Source organism: Barbatula barbatula (genome assembly GCF_947034865.1).
Source record: "Barbatula barbatula genome assembly, chromosome: 3".
Classification (NCBI taxonomy): domain Eukaryota; kingdom Metazoa; phylum Chordata; class Actinopteri; order Cypriniformes; family Nemacheilidae; genus Barbatula; species Barbatula barbatula.
The window spans coordinates 3,430,415-3,448,793 of record NC_136764.1 but is presented as its reverse complement, the minus strand read 5'-3'; the positions used below and the strand labels follow the sequence as shown (position 1 = coordinate 3,448,793).

At 36.5% G+C, this 18,379-nt stretch overlaps 1 protein-coding gene across 2 annotated transcripts in view; it reads left to right on the top strand.

Moving 5' to 3' along the window:
- LOC306891685 (NACHT, LRR and PYD domains-containing protein 3-like) overlaps positions 1–18,379 on the top strand; it is a 153,803-nt gene that overhangs the window by 15,960 nt on the left and 119,464 nt on the right. Inside the window, exons 10-14 of one of the 2 annotated variants that reach the window (XM_079452153.1) lie at positions 2,321–2,494; positions 5,813–5,986; positions 6,428–6,601; positions 6,963–7,136; positions 8,284–8,944. In XM_079452153.1, coding sequence (XP_079308279.1) covers positions 2,321–2,494; positions 5,813–5,986; positions 6,428–6,601; positions 6,963–7,136; positions 8,284–8,320 — 733 coding nt within the window. In that variant the 3' untranslated portion in view covers positions 8,321–8,944. Of the gene's footprint in view, positions 1–2,320; positions 2,495–5,812; positions 5,987–6,427; positions 6,602–6,962; positions 7,137–8,283; positions 8,945–18,379 lie in introns of those variants that run through there. The other variant, XR_013786381.1, reaches the window with a different exon arrangement.

The window sequence follows — 18,379 nt, the reverse complement described above, 5'->3', positions numbered from 1 at the left end:
TACGTTTGGAACGATGTTGGGCGACTGCTGAATTGCTGAATTTAACATCACCGATAAGGCATGAGAATAATCTCGGAAATCCTCACCGTCCAATTGTTTTCGTGCATAGAAAGCATGTAATAACTGTGAGGTTGTTCGCTTTTCTCTAAAGGCAGCCCTTAGATACGTGAACAGATCATTAGGCAGCTTATCCTCTCCCCCCATACACAACTTGACTTCATCAAGTGCTGAGCCCCTTAAGTGAGAGAGAATAAAATCTACCTGATCCTCTGTGTTCAACCCTCTCACCCTAATTACTCTTTCAAGTTCCTCAATGAACTCATCTACAGTTTGGCATTCTTTACCACGATCACCACAAAAGGGTACAATTTGCTTCTCTCTGGGAATATACACATATGATCTAGTATTTACATTGTTCATATTAGCCAAAGTTGACATTACTTGATCATGTCTTTTTCCCAGTTCCAGGATTTGTGACTGAAGCTGTAACATGGGGTTACCTCCCTCAATGTCCAGTTCTGGAGCCGCAGAAGCTGCTCCTCGAATGTCCTCGGCTTGGACGACTGCATCATCCATACCTTCTGCATCCATCACTGAAGCGCAATGCAAGAAAGTCTCAGTTCATAAACAGTCTGTTCACACAGCGCTATCACTCAGTGGTTGTGGCACACTGGCTCTTCCAGGAATAACAGATGACCCTCTCCACAGTCCTTTCAGCACTATTCCGCTCCTGTCCACTACCGTTGTTTAAATACCACCCACCAAATTGTGTACATTAAAGAAAAACCCAACCAAAAAAAAGGAAATCCCACTTCTGACACCAAAATATGTGGCCGGGTTTGTAATTACTTGGTTAATAAAAACAAAACACTGACTACACATTAACTGGGGTTCTTTTATTCCCGACTACACCCGAAAGGGATGCAGCATTAAAGATAAATTAGTCAGACTTAGAAGAAAATATACTCAATTATGGACATTATATTCAGAATCAGTCAATTGGTACACCAAGTACCAAGGAAAAGAAACAAAACAAAACAAAACAAAACAACATAAAATAAGTCTGCCCGTTCGGTGGTGGAACGAGAATAGTTATCTTAAACCACCCCAAATAAACAACGGTAGTGACTATAGAGAAAGGGGAAACAGAAAAAGATACATCATGAAACATTAAATGCTTACAATTGCAAAACATATACGCACATGCAGCACATCTGTAGCACTCAAAGCCATACTACACTATTGCTGCTTACATATATCAGGTCAAAAGCATTCACAAATACACATTGAACACAGTTAAATTTCGTTAAAACCAAAAGATATATAAAACAAAGAAACATATCACAACTCACATTGCGGCCCTCTCCCAAACCCGAGTGCTCACATGGACCGCGGCTCACGTGCGAGTAATGGCGCTTCACCTCTCCCCTCTAATACAACACGAGAGTGTAATTAAGTGACTTTTTGCAACTTTAAATGAACACAGACTACATGTGAGTTACACTATTATATATATATATTATAACTGTAAACTGAAATAAACACTCACGCTCTTAACTTCAGACGCCTCTGACGAGCACACTTAATGTGAAGACATCGCACACGAGCTAATGAGAAAGCTGAACGGACGTGCAAAATATGCAACCATCCACTGACCAGACCCTTAAGGCTGCAATCAATAAACACTTATAAGTTGATATGTATCACTATTTTAATGTCTTATGAACTTTATCAACGTCTTCTCTCACCAAATCAGGCCCGTGCGCTTCCCAGCTTCTCACACTCGCATCGGCGCTTTCTCCCTCTCTCGCACACACAGAGATAATCAATTAAAGGAGCCGCAACACATTTCCACAGTGAGCAGTAAGTGCACATTTCACTTATTACCTTCACCTGCCCAGGGAATTAAAACCAGGTAACTATACAGCGTGGGGGCTCTTACTTTCACCCGGTTACACATAAGTTTATCAGAATCATCTTTATATGTAAGAGACTCAACAGTGACTGTCAGTCAATGACTCTCTGTTGATTCATGTTGATTCAGATTCATACAGAATTATCACCAAACTGAGATCATTATAATAACTAACTTCAATATATTAAACTATTCATGATATTATTGTATAATGACAGTGATGTACAATCATTTAATTTATTATGTGTATCTTGTAAAAAGGGACATAATTTGATACATTAATGAATTATAATATATGAATAATAAAAATATATTAAAGTATAATTAACTATATTAAGTAATTCTGCTATTAATTATTGTCTAAATGTTATTGTCATTATTTCATTTATTTTCTTCTCTCTTCAGTCTGTATGACTGCAGTATTGGATCTGAAGGTTGTGTTGCTCTGACTTCAGCTCTGAGATCAAACCCCTCACATCTGAAACAACTGGATCTGAACTGGAATAATCCAGAAGATTCAGGAGTGAAGCTGCTCTCTGATCTACTGAAGGATCCACACTGTCAACTACAGACACTACTGTGAGTTACTGATCAAATTATCATTTAGTTATAAACTCACTTTTTTAATAATCACAAGTGACTGTCGAGTATTTTTGTTGTTTGTTTTGCTGTTTCACTCTTGTTCTTGTGTAAATTTGATGTAGTTGACAGTGGCGGCGTTTTAACAAAACCTTGGTTATGTCAATTTCCTCCGGCCAAACAACAGCGATATTCCTAAGTAACGTCACCATAAATGATACCACATCATATCTAAATGTAGCACGAGGGCACTATAAAATTAAGATGCCCGATCAACATCGCCTGACTACGCCACCCTGAATCCCTCACAGGGAGAGTGAAGTTAAATTATAGACACAGATTCATTGTAACCTAAGGAATGGAGACGAGTTTCTCAAATAGAACAAAATTCACAATTTATTGAAAGACATCTTATAGAAAAGGACACGCCCTATTAAAAGGCCTGAATTATTAATCAGGGTAATCACCATTGGAGCAGTAATCTTAAAATAGAGAACACCAACTTTAAGAGACGAAACAAACCCAAAGACAAACTAACAGACACTCGAGGAGGACTGACCGGACACTGGCATGGGCCCACACTATTGCCCCTGTGATATTCACCAGTACACGTGCCTAATAAAAGGGAAACACACACACGCGCACACCCAAAGAGAAATAAATGTGAACAACACAGTGTACATGGCAGCACCACAGGAGAGTATCCACCAAAGAGACCAGCACTCGATAGTGATCCGCTAAACAAAAGAACAAATGAGTTGGTTCTCGGAGTAAAACTGATGCTCAGGAAGCGACCATTGTAGTTTAAACAGCCCTGATGCAGACTAATAAGAGTAACCATACCCAGCCGTACTAGACATGTCACAATATTAAATAGGAAATTATCAAAACAACCTTAACCAGCAAACCCCCCCAAAAAAGCAAAATAAGTTACATAAAACCGAAAGGGGAGGAAAGTCAGCAGTGGCAAAGAAACTGGAAATCCTAAGGAGAACAAAAATAGACCAAATGTTACATAAATATAAAATCATCTAAACATCAACTACACAAATAAATATATATTGCTGCAGCTAAATCACTCCCAATACACATAAACCCTACCGATGCTCTAAAAGGTTGAACAGTACCACTTTCAATGGTCACTAACATCCATCCACCAGCCCCACGACCATCAGGGAGATCAAACCAGCCTAAAACACATCCACAAAAATGGTTGAAATCATTAATTCTAACTATATACAAGGAAAGGAGGATAACAGCCTACAAACAAGGCGCACAGGTGTACTAAAGTGTGTACATCACTTTAGAGGCAATTAATACTGAATGAGTGAAAGTAGCAACAATGATAACCTTCTTGAGTCTCAACCAGCAAACAAAGCCCATGCAAACAACTGCTCCTCTGGTCTTATAAAGCACCTGGGAATCTAATCATGTGCACAACTCCGCCCCAAGAAAATGCTCTTAAAGGGGCCCTGTCACTTTTCCCCGCTACATAAACAAATCCTTCACAAGAATCCAAAACACTGAATGAATGCATGAACATGCACAGAGACTTACAGATAACAAACACAAACCCTCATATCCATTAAAATGTGTTTTTAAAGCTCTAACTCTGCAGCAAAAGTGCGACTCCAACAAATATCTACTAAAGCATCTGTCATTTATACTGTGTGTGACAATCGCTTCAAACCCACAGACAGATGTTTAATAACAACCACAAACGACCACGTTCATCAGGTCCGAGTCTAAAATATACACCAAACATTAAATGAAATGAACAGCAAACATTATTAAATATAAAACATGTCTCATCTTGTCACAGTGAAGTTTATTGTTATTAAGCAGCGGCGAGGTTGAAGCTAAATCTGTGACATCCAGATAATCCAAAAAGATTCACCTGAACATCTAACATACAAGAAATATACAGCAGTCTAATATATGAAGATCTTTAATGAGCATCATTATACACACTTTGTTTCACTGTTTTGTCTGAATGCTGTAGGGCAGGGGTCTTACATTCAAGTTCCTAGAGCTCCAGTCTTTATATTTTCTTCCAACAATAGTCCAGACAATGTTTTCTGAAAATTAATAAATATTTAATAAATTAAGCCCCCTTGTGTGTTTGTATATATATATATATATATATATATATATATATATATATATATATATATATATATATATATATATATATATTTATATGATCTTTTTTTATGTAGTGAAGTGAAGTGGGTGGCGCCCTCTCTGCGTGTGTTGACTCCGCCCTAGAGGCTTGTAGTTAATCAGCGTCTCATTCATCCGGGTATATTAAGGTGGTTGTTTTGGACATGGGGTCAATGTGCTGCGCTGTGTTTATCTATCGCGTCATTATTCTGCTATCAGTCTGGTGCCCTGGCTAGAGGTGCTGGGCTGTTTGCGGATAAGCACATGTTGTGCTGAGTGTTTGGGTCGGATTGGGACTTCCATGGCTGCTGTTCTGTTCCTACTATTCTAACATTTTGTTTCTATTGTTTTGTTTCATCTGCTGAGTGCAGTTGTTATGTGAGCACACTTCAGCCTTGTTGAGTTATTTTGCTTTTATTATGGTGTGATTATTTAACTTATTATTTTTTTCACTTATTAACCCCATTTGGAAGACTGCTCCATCGGGAAGGAGTTGTGAAGGAGAATGAGCGTGAAAGTGATTTTCTGCCCTTATGAGAAGACAATACAAGATGCCGCTGGTTTGCTGAACGTAGGGTTCTTGATGGGGTGTAGGAGTGTAGTATGGTGTGGAAGTATGCCGGTGCAGATCCTGTGATAGTCCTGTAGGCAAACATCAGTGACTTGAATCTGATCCGGGCTTCAACCGGTAGCCAGTGGAGAGAGATTAAAGGTGGTGTCACATGAACCCTTTTGGGCTGTTTTGAACCAGCTGAAAGCCTTTGCAGGAAGACCAGTAAGGAGAGCATTGCAGAAGTCCAACCTTGAGATGACCAGCGCCTGGACAAGAAGTTGTGCCGCATTCTCCGTGAGATAGGGTCTAACCTTTCGGATGTTGAATAAGGCATATCGGCAGGATCACGTTGTCTTTGCAATGTCCTTGTCACTCAACAAGTTATTAAGCTTTCATTGAAAATAAATGAGATTTTTTTAAATGTTTGTGTCTTTCTCTTGGAACATTGTTATATGTATTACATTTGTGATACTGTGAGATTTCAAGTATGAACCTTGTGTCAGCGTTATTCACATCAGAAAGATCCATCATGCAGTCAGAAAACAGTCATAAGTGTCTTACTAACATTGTGACTCACTGTTATCTTGTTATTTCTCTTTCAGTCTGAGTCTCTGTAATCTGACAGAGAAAAGTTGTTCATCACTGGCGTCAGTTCTCAGATCAAACTCCTCAAGTCTGACAGAACTGAACCTGAGTGACAATAATCTGAAGGATTCAGGAGTGAAGCTGCTCTCTGATGGACTGAAGAATACAAACTGTAAACTGAAGACATTACAGTAAGAAAATCCTTAAAGCAATAACGTGTGTGTTTGTAAAATCCGTAGAGGTCCTAATAATTTTGTTTATAAACTCACTATTTTTTATAATCACAAGAGACTTTCAAGTATTGTTGCTGTTTCACTCTTGTTGTGTAAATGTGGTGTGGCAGCACTATTTGTATAATGTTTTCTCTTGGATAATCTCAATCTGCTTGTATCTAATTTGTAAATCCTTTTGGATAAAAGTTTTAATAATAAATAGAAATGTAATATATGGAAAGTTGCTCTCCATTTGCATAAAGTTAAACATTACACTGTTTTTTTGTAGACACACATTCATGTTTTGCTGAGGTTTTATGTCACTCATGCTGTTAAGCTTTCATTAAAAATACATGAGATCAAATAATTTTGAGGATATATGTATTACTTAAATTTGAACTCACTGCTATTTCTCTTCAGTCTGAGTGGCTGTAATCTGACAGAGAAAAGTTGTTCATCACTGGCGTCAGTTCTCACATCAAACTCCTCAAGTCTGACAGAACTGAACCTGAGTGACAATAATCTGAAGGATTCAGGAGTGAAGCTGCTCTCTGATGGACTGAAGAATACAAACTGTAAACTGAAGACACTAAAGTAAGAAAATCCTTAAAGCAATAAAGTTAAACATGTGTATGTATTATGTAAATGAAGGTCTTCATAAGTTTATCAGAATCATCTTTATATGTAAGAGACTCTACAGTGACTGTCAGTCAATGACTCTCTGTTGATTCAGGTTCATACAGAATTATCACCAAACTGAGATCATTATAATAACTAACTTGAATATATTCAACTATTCATGATATTATTGTGATTTACAATCATTTAATTTATTACTTGTATCTTGTAAAAAGGGACAAAATTTGATACATCTGATGAATAATAAATAATATATCCTCCTGATTATTGTCTAAATGTTATTGTCATTATCTCATTTATTTTCTTCTCTCTTCAGTCTGTCTGACTGCAGTATTGGATCTGAAGGTTGTGTTGCTCTGACTTCAGCTCTGAGATCAAACCCCTCACATCTGAAACAACTGGATCTGAACTATAATAATCCAGAAGATTCAGGAGTGAAGCTGCTCTCTGATCTACTGAAGGATCCACACTGTCAACTACAGACACTACTGTGAGTTATTTATTATTTTTGAATCATTATATTTCTATAAACTATTACCACACTGTAGGGTTTGCTCAAACTAGTTGACATGAATGCTCTGGCACTTCATTTAAAGCTTGATGTCGACTAGTCGCGGGTCATGTGGGCTAATAAATATATTGACGTTGTTCTAAAGTCGTAGGCCGTCACAAACAAACTCGACACATGTTTCTGTTGTTTCATCTATTAGTGCTCATGACACTTTCAGTGGACTTGTTGTAAATACAAGTGAAGTTTGGTCTGTACACTCGCTTCAGATCTGAAGTAACGTAAAGCTGCTGTAGAGATCCACCTGCTGCTCTTTTACTACCAGCGACCTCACGCTTTAAAATAGTTTTATTTTAGTTGTTGTTACTCTCGTGCAATAGATGAAAAACACTTTATTTGCTTTTGGATGCTTTATATTAAGAGGCTATTTTGCGGGAGTCCCTCCATTCTCCTGCAGCCGCCCACACCCATCAAATCGTGTTGCAAAACATTTCTGAGCTCTTATTTTATTTATTAATGATGTCATCGACTAGTCGACACAACTTTTTTCACAGTATACTCAACCTCAAAAAATTTATTTTATCCAAAGCAACTTACATTGCATTATCCTATACATTTATAGGTATCTGCAATCACCTGGGATCCAACCCACATCCTTGCAATGTAAACGCAATGCTTTTACCACTGAGCTACAGTAAATAATTTTCAGTTGTTATAAACCTGAATACATTTCTTTGTTGTGCTGAACACAAATAAACACGAGAGATTGTAACTCAGCCGTTGTGGGTCACCATTGACTCCCATAGTCGTCTTTTCATTGTTATCCAGTGAACATAATAATCTTTATTAGACACATTTTAGGACTAGTCTTATTCAGTGTACACAAAAATATATATTTGTTTGCAAGACATTTTTAAGTAGATTTATTTACTGTGGACAAGTGACAGAAATGTTTTGTACTCACACTTGTGTTAATGTTGGTGTGGTTGCACTTCTTGTATTGTGTTCTCTCTCTCAGATTAATTTAATATGATTTGTAAGTATAAAGTCATTGTGACATGATGTTGATAATGACTGAGATGAGTGAATATTAATATCATATCTGATGTTTCTCCTCAATCTTTTACAGTATTGAGCCTCGACTGAAACAATCACATGAAGACTGAAAGGATTCCCTTCATTCAGTAACGATCATCTGAGCCTTTTTCTCTCTGAAGACTGTGACATCACCGCTGACGGCTGTGAAGAGCTAAAAAGTGTCTTATTTATCATTATTTCCATTTGTATAACATTCTGATCTCATATTCTGAATCATCCTGTATCTCTGAGCTCTTAAAGTCTGACGTGTGTCTGGTCACAATACATTATTACAGGTCAATGGACACCTACATTTACTGCTTTAAAGAATGAACTTATACAATTTGTAATACTTGTAATAAAATACTTATAATAAAATAATAGTTTTAGACATCATACAAATTGATTCTTAAATGATCGTTGACATAAAACAATATAATGACTTTTTCCACATGTGAGGGAGTGTAAGTGATGATGAATATTGATGTGTTTCACACCTGGAGAGATAAACACCAAACACCTATAATGGACATCAAGCTGAAATATTCTGAAGCAACTAGAACAAAGAATGTGATCAAACTTCATATGTTTTATTGGTCATTTCTTTATCAAATGGTTCAGACTATGATCAACATGAGCTCACAGTTACACATCATATGTCTGTCATGTGTTCTGTCTTTAACATGAACTGATTTAATAAGCTCAGAGATTCAGTGATGCAGAAACTTTCCTGAAATAAAACTGTAAATAACTGTTAACATATAATGTGCAAAGTATTGATTAATAATATAAATATAAATACTAACAATGCACACACATAACAAAAAACACTTTATTGGTAGTGTGGAATGATCTATAGCCGAGCACAGTATACAGATCTGACAGCTTTACAGGGGAAAAAACACAAAACAGGTAAAACACAGTACAAATGAAAACACAAATACCATTAAGTTTCTAGCTGCTGTCGTTATGTTGTTTATTGTGGTCGATTTAGATTCTATATTGAAGTTCGAGTAGCGCAACAATTGATCCATCATCAGTTTCGCTGCACAATTCAGAAAATGTCTGTAGATCTTGGCGCAGAGATGGAGATCAAAACTATAAAAGAGAAGAGAAGTTTTACTGATACTCGTATGCATGTAAAGTAAAAAACTCAGGAAGTTGTGATTCTTGCTCAAGCACACGGAGTATAAATCTGCCTCCCAAAAAGCAAAAGAATGATGTTGACACACCTCTGCCAAACGAAGTGAACTTTCTCTGAGTGATGTGCAGGAGAATATCATCCGAATTCTCTCTGAGAAAATCAACCAGTGATCCGATCAGAAAATATTAAACTAGGAAAAAGAGGATTGCGGTAGATGGATATTACTCGTGTTAGATCAGAATGACGAAAACTATTTATTAATACACTGTTATGCCACCAACAACAAAATGAACAACGATTTACTTTTGTCAAATATTGAGTCTCCAGCATTTATTTTCCGATCCTTCAGCCAAAGTTATGTGGGAGGAGATTTCACTAGTGTGTTGAATGAAACCATTGATAGATGGCCTCCTAAAACTAGCCCAGACCCTTCTAGTGAACTGGATCATGTATGTTTAAGGGTCTTATAGATGTGTGGCGATGTCAGAATCCAGACAGGGAAGAATATACATGAGGACTCATCTCTCTCGTATTGACTATTGACTTGTGTCTAATGATTTAACTAATAATGTTTAATGTATTGACAGAACCTTGCATAATAAAGGAATATTTATAATAAAAATACACTGTTAACGATTTGCTTGTAAAATGTAAAATGTTTAGTCTTTTTTCTTGTTTTCCAGTAAAATTGTCTACAAATTCTTGAATCAAGATGCATTTTCTCGATGAGCAAAATGACCTTAGAAAATAAGTCCTGTTTTTAGTAAAAGAAAAGACATTTCAGTATATTTGTGCTTAAAACAAGCAAAAAAATCTGCCAATGGGGTAAGAACATTTGAATTGAGTGACTAAGAAAAAGTTGAACCTTAATTCAAGATTATTTTCCTTTCCCATTGGCATGTTAAAATGCATTAACATCATATGTTAACAAATAGAACCTTATTGTAAGTGTTACTAAAAAGTCAGTAGTAAAACAAAACAAATTTGAATAAAAGTTGTATTATATATACATGGTCAATACTTACAGAAACCCATAAACCCATAAACTCAGGGTGCAAAAGCGGACCAAACTGTGACACAGAGCTGTAAGAAAAAAGATATAAGATCAGACCCGTCGCCAGACCTCAGTCTTAAGGGGGGCATATGAAATGCATGGGAGGGCACACTTATTATTAGCCTACAGTACGTATACTTATAATAATCGTATACTCTATTCGCGCAGCACGTAATCATCACCTTAAACAGAACCAACAGCGATAGCCTATAGCCAACACCACATTACATAGAAGCAATTTTATGAATATCCATAAAACACTTGACTATACAACATATTAGATGTAACACCAGTAGCATCTCTCAAACATTGCATTTTAAAGCAGTCAACAGAGAGATATGCATTGCCATGACACACACACACACACACACACACACACACACACACACACACAGAGACTTTGAACCTACCGGTACTTTGAGTGGAGGCAGCGCTGTCCTCTCTCCAGTCCCTCCTGTCAGTACAGCGGGAGGCGGCGTTTCTCCGAGCAGAACCTCCTCATCAAAGTGTCCTTCCACTCGGACTTAAACTTGTGAGTGAGGTCCTTTTCAAAAGCAAGCTGAATCAGCTGGGCCTTGCGTTTGTGCAGCATACTGCGCCGATGCTCTGAGAAGACGCTTTTGAGCGTGGAAAATGAGTTTTCACACATTCCTAAACAGTTGTTGTGGCCCAAATGCTGCCCCAGTCGCGGTTGCACTTGACCTGCCAGGCCCCTGGTCGGGCTCCACGGAGCTAGCATCAGGCTCAGTCTGTCGTCCAGGGTCTCCTTCTCCAACATCAGGCGTCGGTGTCGTTTCAATTGTGGCAGAGGAGACTGTTGGTGGGCTTTTCAACCACTTACGGATATCCATCTTCTTATATACGGTCTATGATCTGAAGCGAGTAAGCGAAAACTCATCCAGTTTTTAAAAATTTGCGGTAACTGTTGAGCGGCTACACTGACGTAGGCAACGTCAAGTACGTAGCCTAACGTTCTTTTTAGTAAGGCCGTGATAGGCTGTTGCAGTGTAGATTCCCATCAATCAAACAAAATCACACCATTGTTTCTTTATATATTAATGTTTTAATGATAAAGAATGCAACATTAATGCAAAACAAAATTAGCAACTATGATAATATAAAATTACTGTATTTTTTAAGAGATCTGTGCCTCAAGTGGGGGGCACAAGCATTTTTGGGGGCGGGCCCGGCCCCCTATGGCCCGCCCATAGCGACGGGTGTGTATAAGATGTGTTACTTGCTCACAGTTTGACACGATTCTGTTTATTATAAACGTTTAAGATTAAAATGATCATTTAAATGTTTTCCCCTTTATACATTAACATTAAGGGGTGTAAATATTTGGGATTGCATTTGCTATACCGTTGGGTTTAGCGAAATTCAATGTGGTTTTGGAAATGCATTTCAAGATCTCGCTCCTCTTTCCTCGCAGCGTTTGGTTCCGATTGTCATTGTGTATGTGCGCCACCTTGTGGTCATTGTCCAGCATTGAAGTTTGCGCAGTGTTGAGGTTTAGATCTCATTCATCTCACAGCAGTAAACTAGTTTCGGTTCACAACGCGATCAAACTTTGCTTGGAGAAATATAAACCTGTAAGTTTATTTATATCTTTAACGTTCATTGATGTGTTAACAGAATATTGATTCTTTAATCGATATAAAATCATTTTAACACCGAAATAAAACGTATCACAAAAGTTACCGTTTGGTCTGGTTTTGTCTTCGTTGTAAACACACATGATATTTATGTTTTACACTATTTTAAACAACATATAGCACTTAAACGTTTAAAGTTTAAAAAAAAGTTTTACTGCAACATCACCTAATTTAAACCGAAATGCAAAGTTGTAAAAACATTTTGTGTTTTCTGGGTCAAGATCCAAGTATTTTTTTATTTTTTATTTTTTATTGTATAAACTTAAATTTACACACATTCAGTCATCACAATCCAAAAATACAAAATTAACTAACAAAATATATACAAACAATAAATTATAAATTGTATGAAATTACAAATTGATAAACCAATAAAAAAATAAAAAAAAGATAAAACAGACTTACAAACATCAGTAATATTAAGTATAGCGGAGTTTATTAATTAAAGAGATTTGAATATATACTAGTTATTAGTAAAGCTTTCTTATTTTTAACTAATTAAAGAGACTCAATATATAAATCAATTTCAATTTGGAATAATTAAAAATTTGGTTTGGATTTGGAAAATTTTGCTTTATGAATATGGAATTTACCTAATAAAATAAATACATTACAATATTACATACATTTCTATCTTTACAATCAAAGTAAGTGATAATCTGTTTCCCTTCAAGTGCAATTGTGTTATTTTAGATGCCATATAATTTTCAACACTTTTCCAGAATGTTATACAGTATGAGCGACCATAAAAAAGATGAATTACAGATTCTCTTTCTGTCTTACAAACACAATTATCAATAGGTGTGAATTTTGAGATAAATACATTTGTGGGATATATATTGTGCAATATTTTCAAATGTAATTCTCTAATTTTGTTCGTAATGCAAATCTAAAAGGAACAAGCCACGCCCCATGCCAATTAATCTCAGTAAATTGAGCATTCCAGAAAAATTTCCCATGGGGTGTTATTTTCTTTACATTTAAAAAACATTTTCTGATATGCTTATTAATGCAATTGCTGCTCATTATATCCACACCGTTTATATAAAGAGTAAAACTAAAGTCTGGAACTCCATTTTGTTTTATATAACTTTTCATTAATTCTAATATGCCATTAGGTATAAATTTGAAAACAGAGTTATATTCTTTGAATGTTATTGGGAATGCCTTCTCTCTAAGAAATGATTCATAGCTAAATAATTGGTTATTACAATCAAAAAGGTCTTTTAAAAATATAATATCTCTATCAATCCATTTCTGCAAATAAAGTGACTTGTTCCCTTTAGTGATACATTCATCATTATTCCATAAAATGGACTTGTGTGGAGAGAAGTTGTGGGAATGACATAGCTTCCAGGCCAAAAGAGCTTGTTGATAAAATTGGGATAGTTTTAACAGGCAATCTTGTAATATTGTAGCTACATTTCAATAAAAATGTTAAGCCTCCTACGCTCTTAAAAATGTTGTTGGGAATAAAGTACCATAAGGATTCTGGTGCTCTCAAACATTCCTTCAACCATTTCACCTTAAAGGTGTAATTCAAGTCCAAAAAGTCCAAAAGTTAAAATCCACCTTCCTCCTTTGAACCAGAGAGCACTGCTTTTTTAACATGATGGTGTCTGTTTTTCCACACAAAATTCGTAAATATGGTATTTATATCTTTACATGTTGAATCATTGACATTAAGAGATAGGGCAGGATAGACGAATCTTGAAATCCCTTCAGCTTTAGTCAAAAGAATCCTTCCTAAAATAGAGAAGCCATCTCTTTGAAGCCATAAATTCAATATTGTTTTAGTTTTCTTCAATTTAGTCGAAAAGTTAAGTTGTTGACGTTCTTTATGATCCTTGCAGATATGAATACCTAAATATCTTACACATGTCTTAACAGGCATATCAAACATTTTATTCTCTTCAGTCTGATACAGACATAAGATTTCACATTTAGATTTGTTAAGTGTTAAACCTGAGGCAGGTGAAAATTGGTCAATTAGGGTTATAGCTGATGTTTGTCACTCAAAAAGAGAGCTGTATCATCCGCTAATTGAGTTAATCGAATTTCCTTATCAAAAATAGACAATCCTTTAATAATAGAACTATGTTTAATATGTAGTGACAGTAATTCAACCACCAGTAGGAACAAAAACGGTGAAATAGGGCATCCCTGGCGAACTGATCTCAGTACAGGGAATCTGTTTGTGGTATTTGGATATAGTATCACAGAACTATCAATATTTTTATAAAGCATTTCAAATGTAGATATAAAATTTTGTCCGAAATTAAAAATCTGAAGTGCTTTAAGTAAAAGTCAAGATCCAAGTTAGTCCTCAACTGCACCGGGCACCTGCGACACTATACGGAAGTTGCGTCATCAGTGACGATTCGTTCCAGGGAAAGCACCGGCAGCCTTTTGCACAGTTACAATAGATAAAACAAAGACACAATGACCTCTTTAAACACATAAGACCTTTTAAAAATCTAATAGCAGCTGTTATAAGCTGTTTTTTAATCTATTTGTCCGGCATATAGTGTCATATGATATCTAGATGAAGGTCGCAACTTAAAACATTTTAAAGGGGATTGATAGGGTCACTTATGATCAGTGTTGGGCAAGTTACCTCCACAATGTGATACACTATAGATGACTAGTTACTGTCATTGAAAAGTCATTAGTTATATTACAATATTACTGTCTTTGAGTTGTAATGCGTAACACTTTCTCTTGAGTTACTTTCATCAAAATAACCACAAAAGTATGACGACCCTGCTGAAACCACAGAAGTTCTACTGGTATCCATTAAAACTCCTCTGGTAACTTTAGGATATATTAGAAGCTTTTGTAGTGTGTTTTGGACATTATTTGAGTTTGATTTAATGGTCTCATCAACATCATTCTCATATGACTGATATGTATGTACAGGTATATGTCACAATAGACAGTAATACACACAAATAAAATATAAACTAGACAAACAAACCTGTGTCTCCTTTCTGACCTTTTTGACCAGCAGCCCCATCTTTACCATCTCTGCAGGGGAGCCATTGTGTGCCGGTATGCTGGGGACTCCAGGATAAACATTTACATTTATGCATTTGGCAAACGCTTTTAACCAAAGCGACTTACATTTGCATGATCCTATACATTTGTCTCTAAGTGCAATCCTCTGGATCGAGCCAAGACCTTGATGTTGTTACCACCAAACTCTTCCCACTGAGCTGCAGGAAAGCTGCACAACTCTTCTCTGTCGCAGCTCATACATGCGGCCACAACTGCAGCTGGAGCAGCACAGAGACAGCAGGACTTTAACATCACCATCTTCTGCTCACTGTGGGAATAACAAGGTTTCTGTTTAAGCAGTATTTAAAGTGTCCACACTTGAGGGAGGGATATACAATATATATATATATTTTTTTATTATGATTATTAATTTAGTTTAATTATTAAAGTGATAATTGGTTTCAATATATAAAATGTTTACCAGCTTATATCCAAACATAAACAGTTATCAAATGATTGTTGAAATATAAATATAGACTTTTTCACATCTGAAAATGACAGGATCGAGGTCCCCACCCTATAGTTTCCTATAGCTATTGTCTAAGTATGTTTTTCTCTGTCTTGATTGTTTATGTTTTTTCTTTTAGTGATGACCTAGAGTTTGATTCAATTAATTTCCTTTTCCCGTCTACCAGCCTAGAGGACAAGAGGGATGTCCCTTCTCCAAGGAGACAGTAGACTTAGAATTATTTACCTTAATGTTCAGTAAAGAATAAACAAAAACACACAATAGTCATGAGATGAGAGAGTCGTGAGTACGGTTTCACCACAACAAAATGTACAAACAAAAAGAAATAAAGCTTTGTTCAGATTCACTCTTCTGTTCGGTCTCTTTTCTTCAATTATGCTCAAACCAAACAGAAACAGGAAAACAACAACAGTTCTGAAAGACTGTTCAGAAGGTACTCGGTACACTCAAAAGTACTTTATAAATGTTTCCACATCAGATATGTTTTCATGTCAGTCAACATACCAGAATGAGATTCACAACCCAGAGTTCAGTTTGACCTCACCGTAGACCTGAGCTGGTGTTGCAGTGTCCAGATGTGTCAGGTCATTTAATCACAGATGACCACCTGATCAAACACAGAAAGTCTCTTTTCTTTTTCAAACCACAAGAAAAACACTTCACAGAAAATGAATAGCATCCACGTTAGCGCTTGCAACAGATGAGGATGTATTTTCCACAAAACAACACAGTAACACAGATTTGCTCAAAAACAAAACTGTTACCAATTCAGAAAGTATGAAGAAGGTTTATTCAAATAGGAAAATAAACACTGCTAATGTCCAAAAATGAATTATAAAAGAAATATAGACGGGAAGAACAATTATTCCCTGGAGGCAAAGGCTGAAGTACTCAAAATAGGAAAAAAATACTGTGGATGAAGAATCTCAAAGAATTCGCAATGCCGTTTGCATCCACACAGCGGCGCTAATGTGTCAGAAATGGAGAGCGATGAAGTCTTTCTCTTCCCCTTCTCTCTGTATCTTTCCTCCTGCGTGTCTCTAGCTCCTCCAGTGCCAGTGGTGCTATATCATAAGTTAAAACACGTTTTCATAAAAATATTAAGATTGATACCAATGGACATTATAATAAGAAATCTGTTATTGAAATCAGTGTGTGAACAGATGCACTCAGTGTCTCACTACCACAACTTAAGTGGTCATATTGAATACACAGCATGACAATAATAAACATAGGCCAACAAAATGTGACTGAGACCACAAAAAATAAGCTTTTGGAGGAACTTGTGAGATGTGAACCATATTTAATTTTTTTATTAAATGAACAGATACATTACTTAGTAATAATATCTACAAACATTTCTTATTTAAGTAACATTTTTATTATTGTTAAGTAAATATATTTATGTATTTATTTATTCCGTTTTTATATAGTCTATTGCTTCTTTAGTATTAAATGATGCAATTATTTAAATTGGTTAAGCATAACAAATAGCCTAGTTGTTTATTTTATTCACATAGGTACTATATTTTGATTAAATATGTATTAAATATATTTATCGTATCTCTTATTAAAGTAATGCTTATGTGTCTGACTGTACAACTTAACCTTAATAAACAAATCACACCATAACATGATTAATGTACATTATTAACATTATTTCTTAATAGGCAGCATATGAAATCTAACGTACTCAATCAAAACCTTTAGGTGATAAAAACATGACACTATCTGCCTCAGGAGATGATGGAGGGATGAAGAAATGTGAGCCGGTGCTCTGATGTCGGTGAGTGTTGCTCTCCTGAGGGATGCTGTCGCGCATCTGACAGGCCACCGTGAGCCACAGAGAACACTCGCCGACATATTGTGCAATTGGCTTCATATTCATCGCCGCTGACACTTTCCAGCCAAGTACTTGACTCCTCCCACTCTCGTCTGTATTTTCGTTTCAGCTGTTAAACTTTCAGAGCCGGACACGAGGGGGGGGGGTCTCTGCATCTGCCATCGTTTCAAGTAGATTCTCTGTTGTCAAAGGAACCGCCCTCCTCTGAATCTGATTGGCCGTGAATAACTATCAAACCAACAATGGCAGCGGGTATTACCCAAGCAGGGGCAGAATAGGACGTGTCTTCACACAATGCGGGTGGGGTGATTCGCATAGGATGCTTTATAATGTGGACCAATTTAAAATACGGGACAAATCCGTATCAAATCAATACGGGACGCGTCATTTTGTCTGTAAATACGGGACGATTCCGTATTTCACGGGACGGGTGGCGACCCTATTCACGTCACCACAGAACGAAGTATAAATATTTTCACTAACCCCGCCCACTGGAACAGTTTCTGCGATATGATCCAGTCGAGTCTGCAGGAGTTTCACTGGATCTGTGAAATACATCTTTTCCTGCGGTTTCATCTTCACAATAATGAAAGGAATATGCAGGAAACAAAATATAAAGCTGATAAATAAACAAAACCTTCACTTGGGCTTTCAACTGTTTTGTCAATTTGCAAACGATTGTCCCCTGATAGCAAACTACACCTGATATTTACCTCAGAAATGATTTCTTATATAATCGTCGTGTAAGGTGAATGTCGCGTGTTAACCCGTAAGAATGTTTAAGTTGGTATATTTGTCTGAAGGGTTTAGCTGCAGTTCACAGAGTAACAGACCGAAACTGAAGCGAAACAAGTCCTGTCAGAACCGGCTCGACTCCAGTGACGTGTCGTTGAGTAAAGTCTCCAGTAGAGGTCGCTGTCAGTACA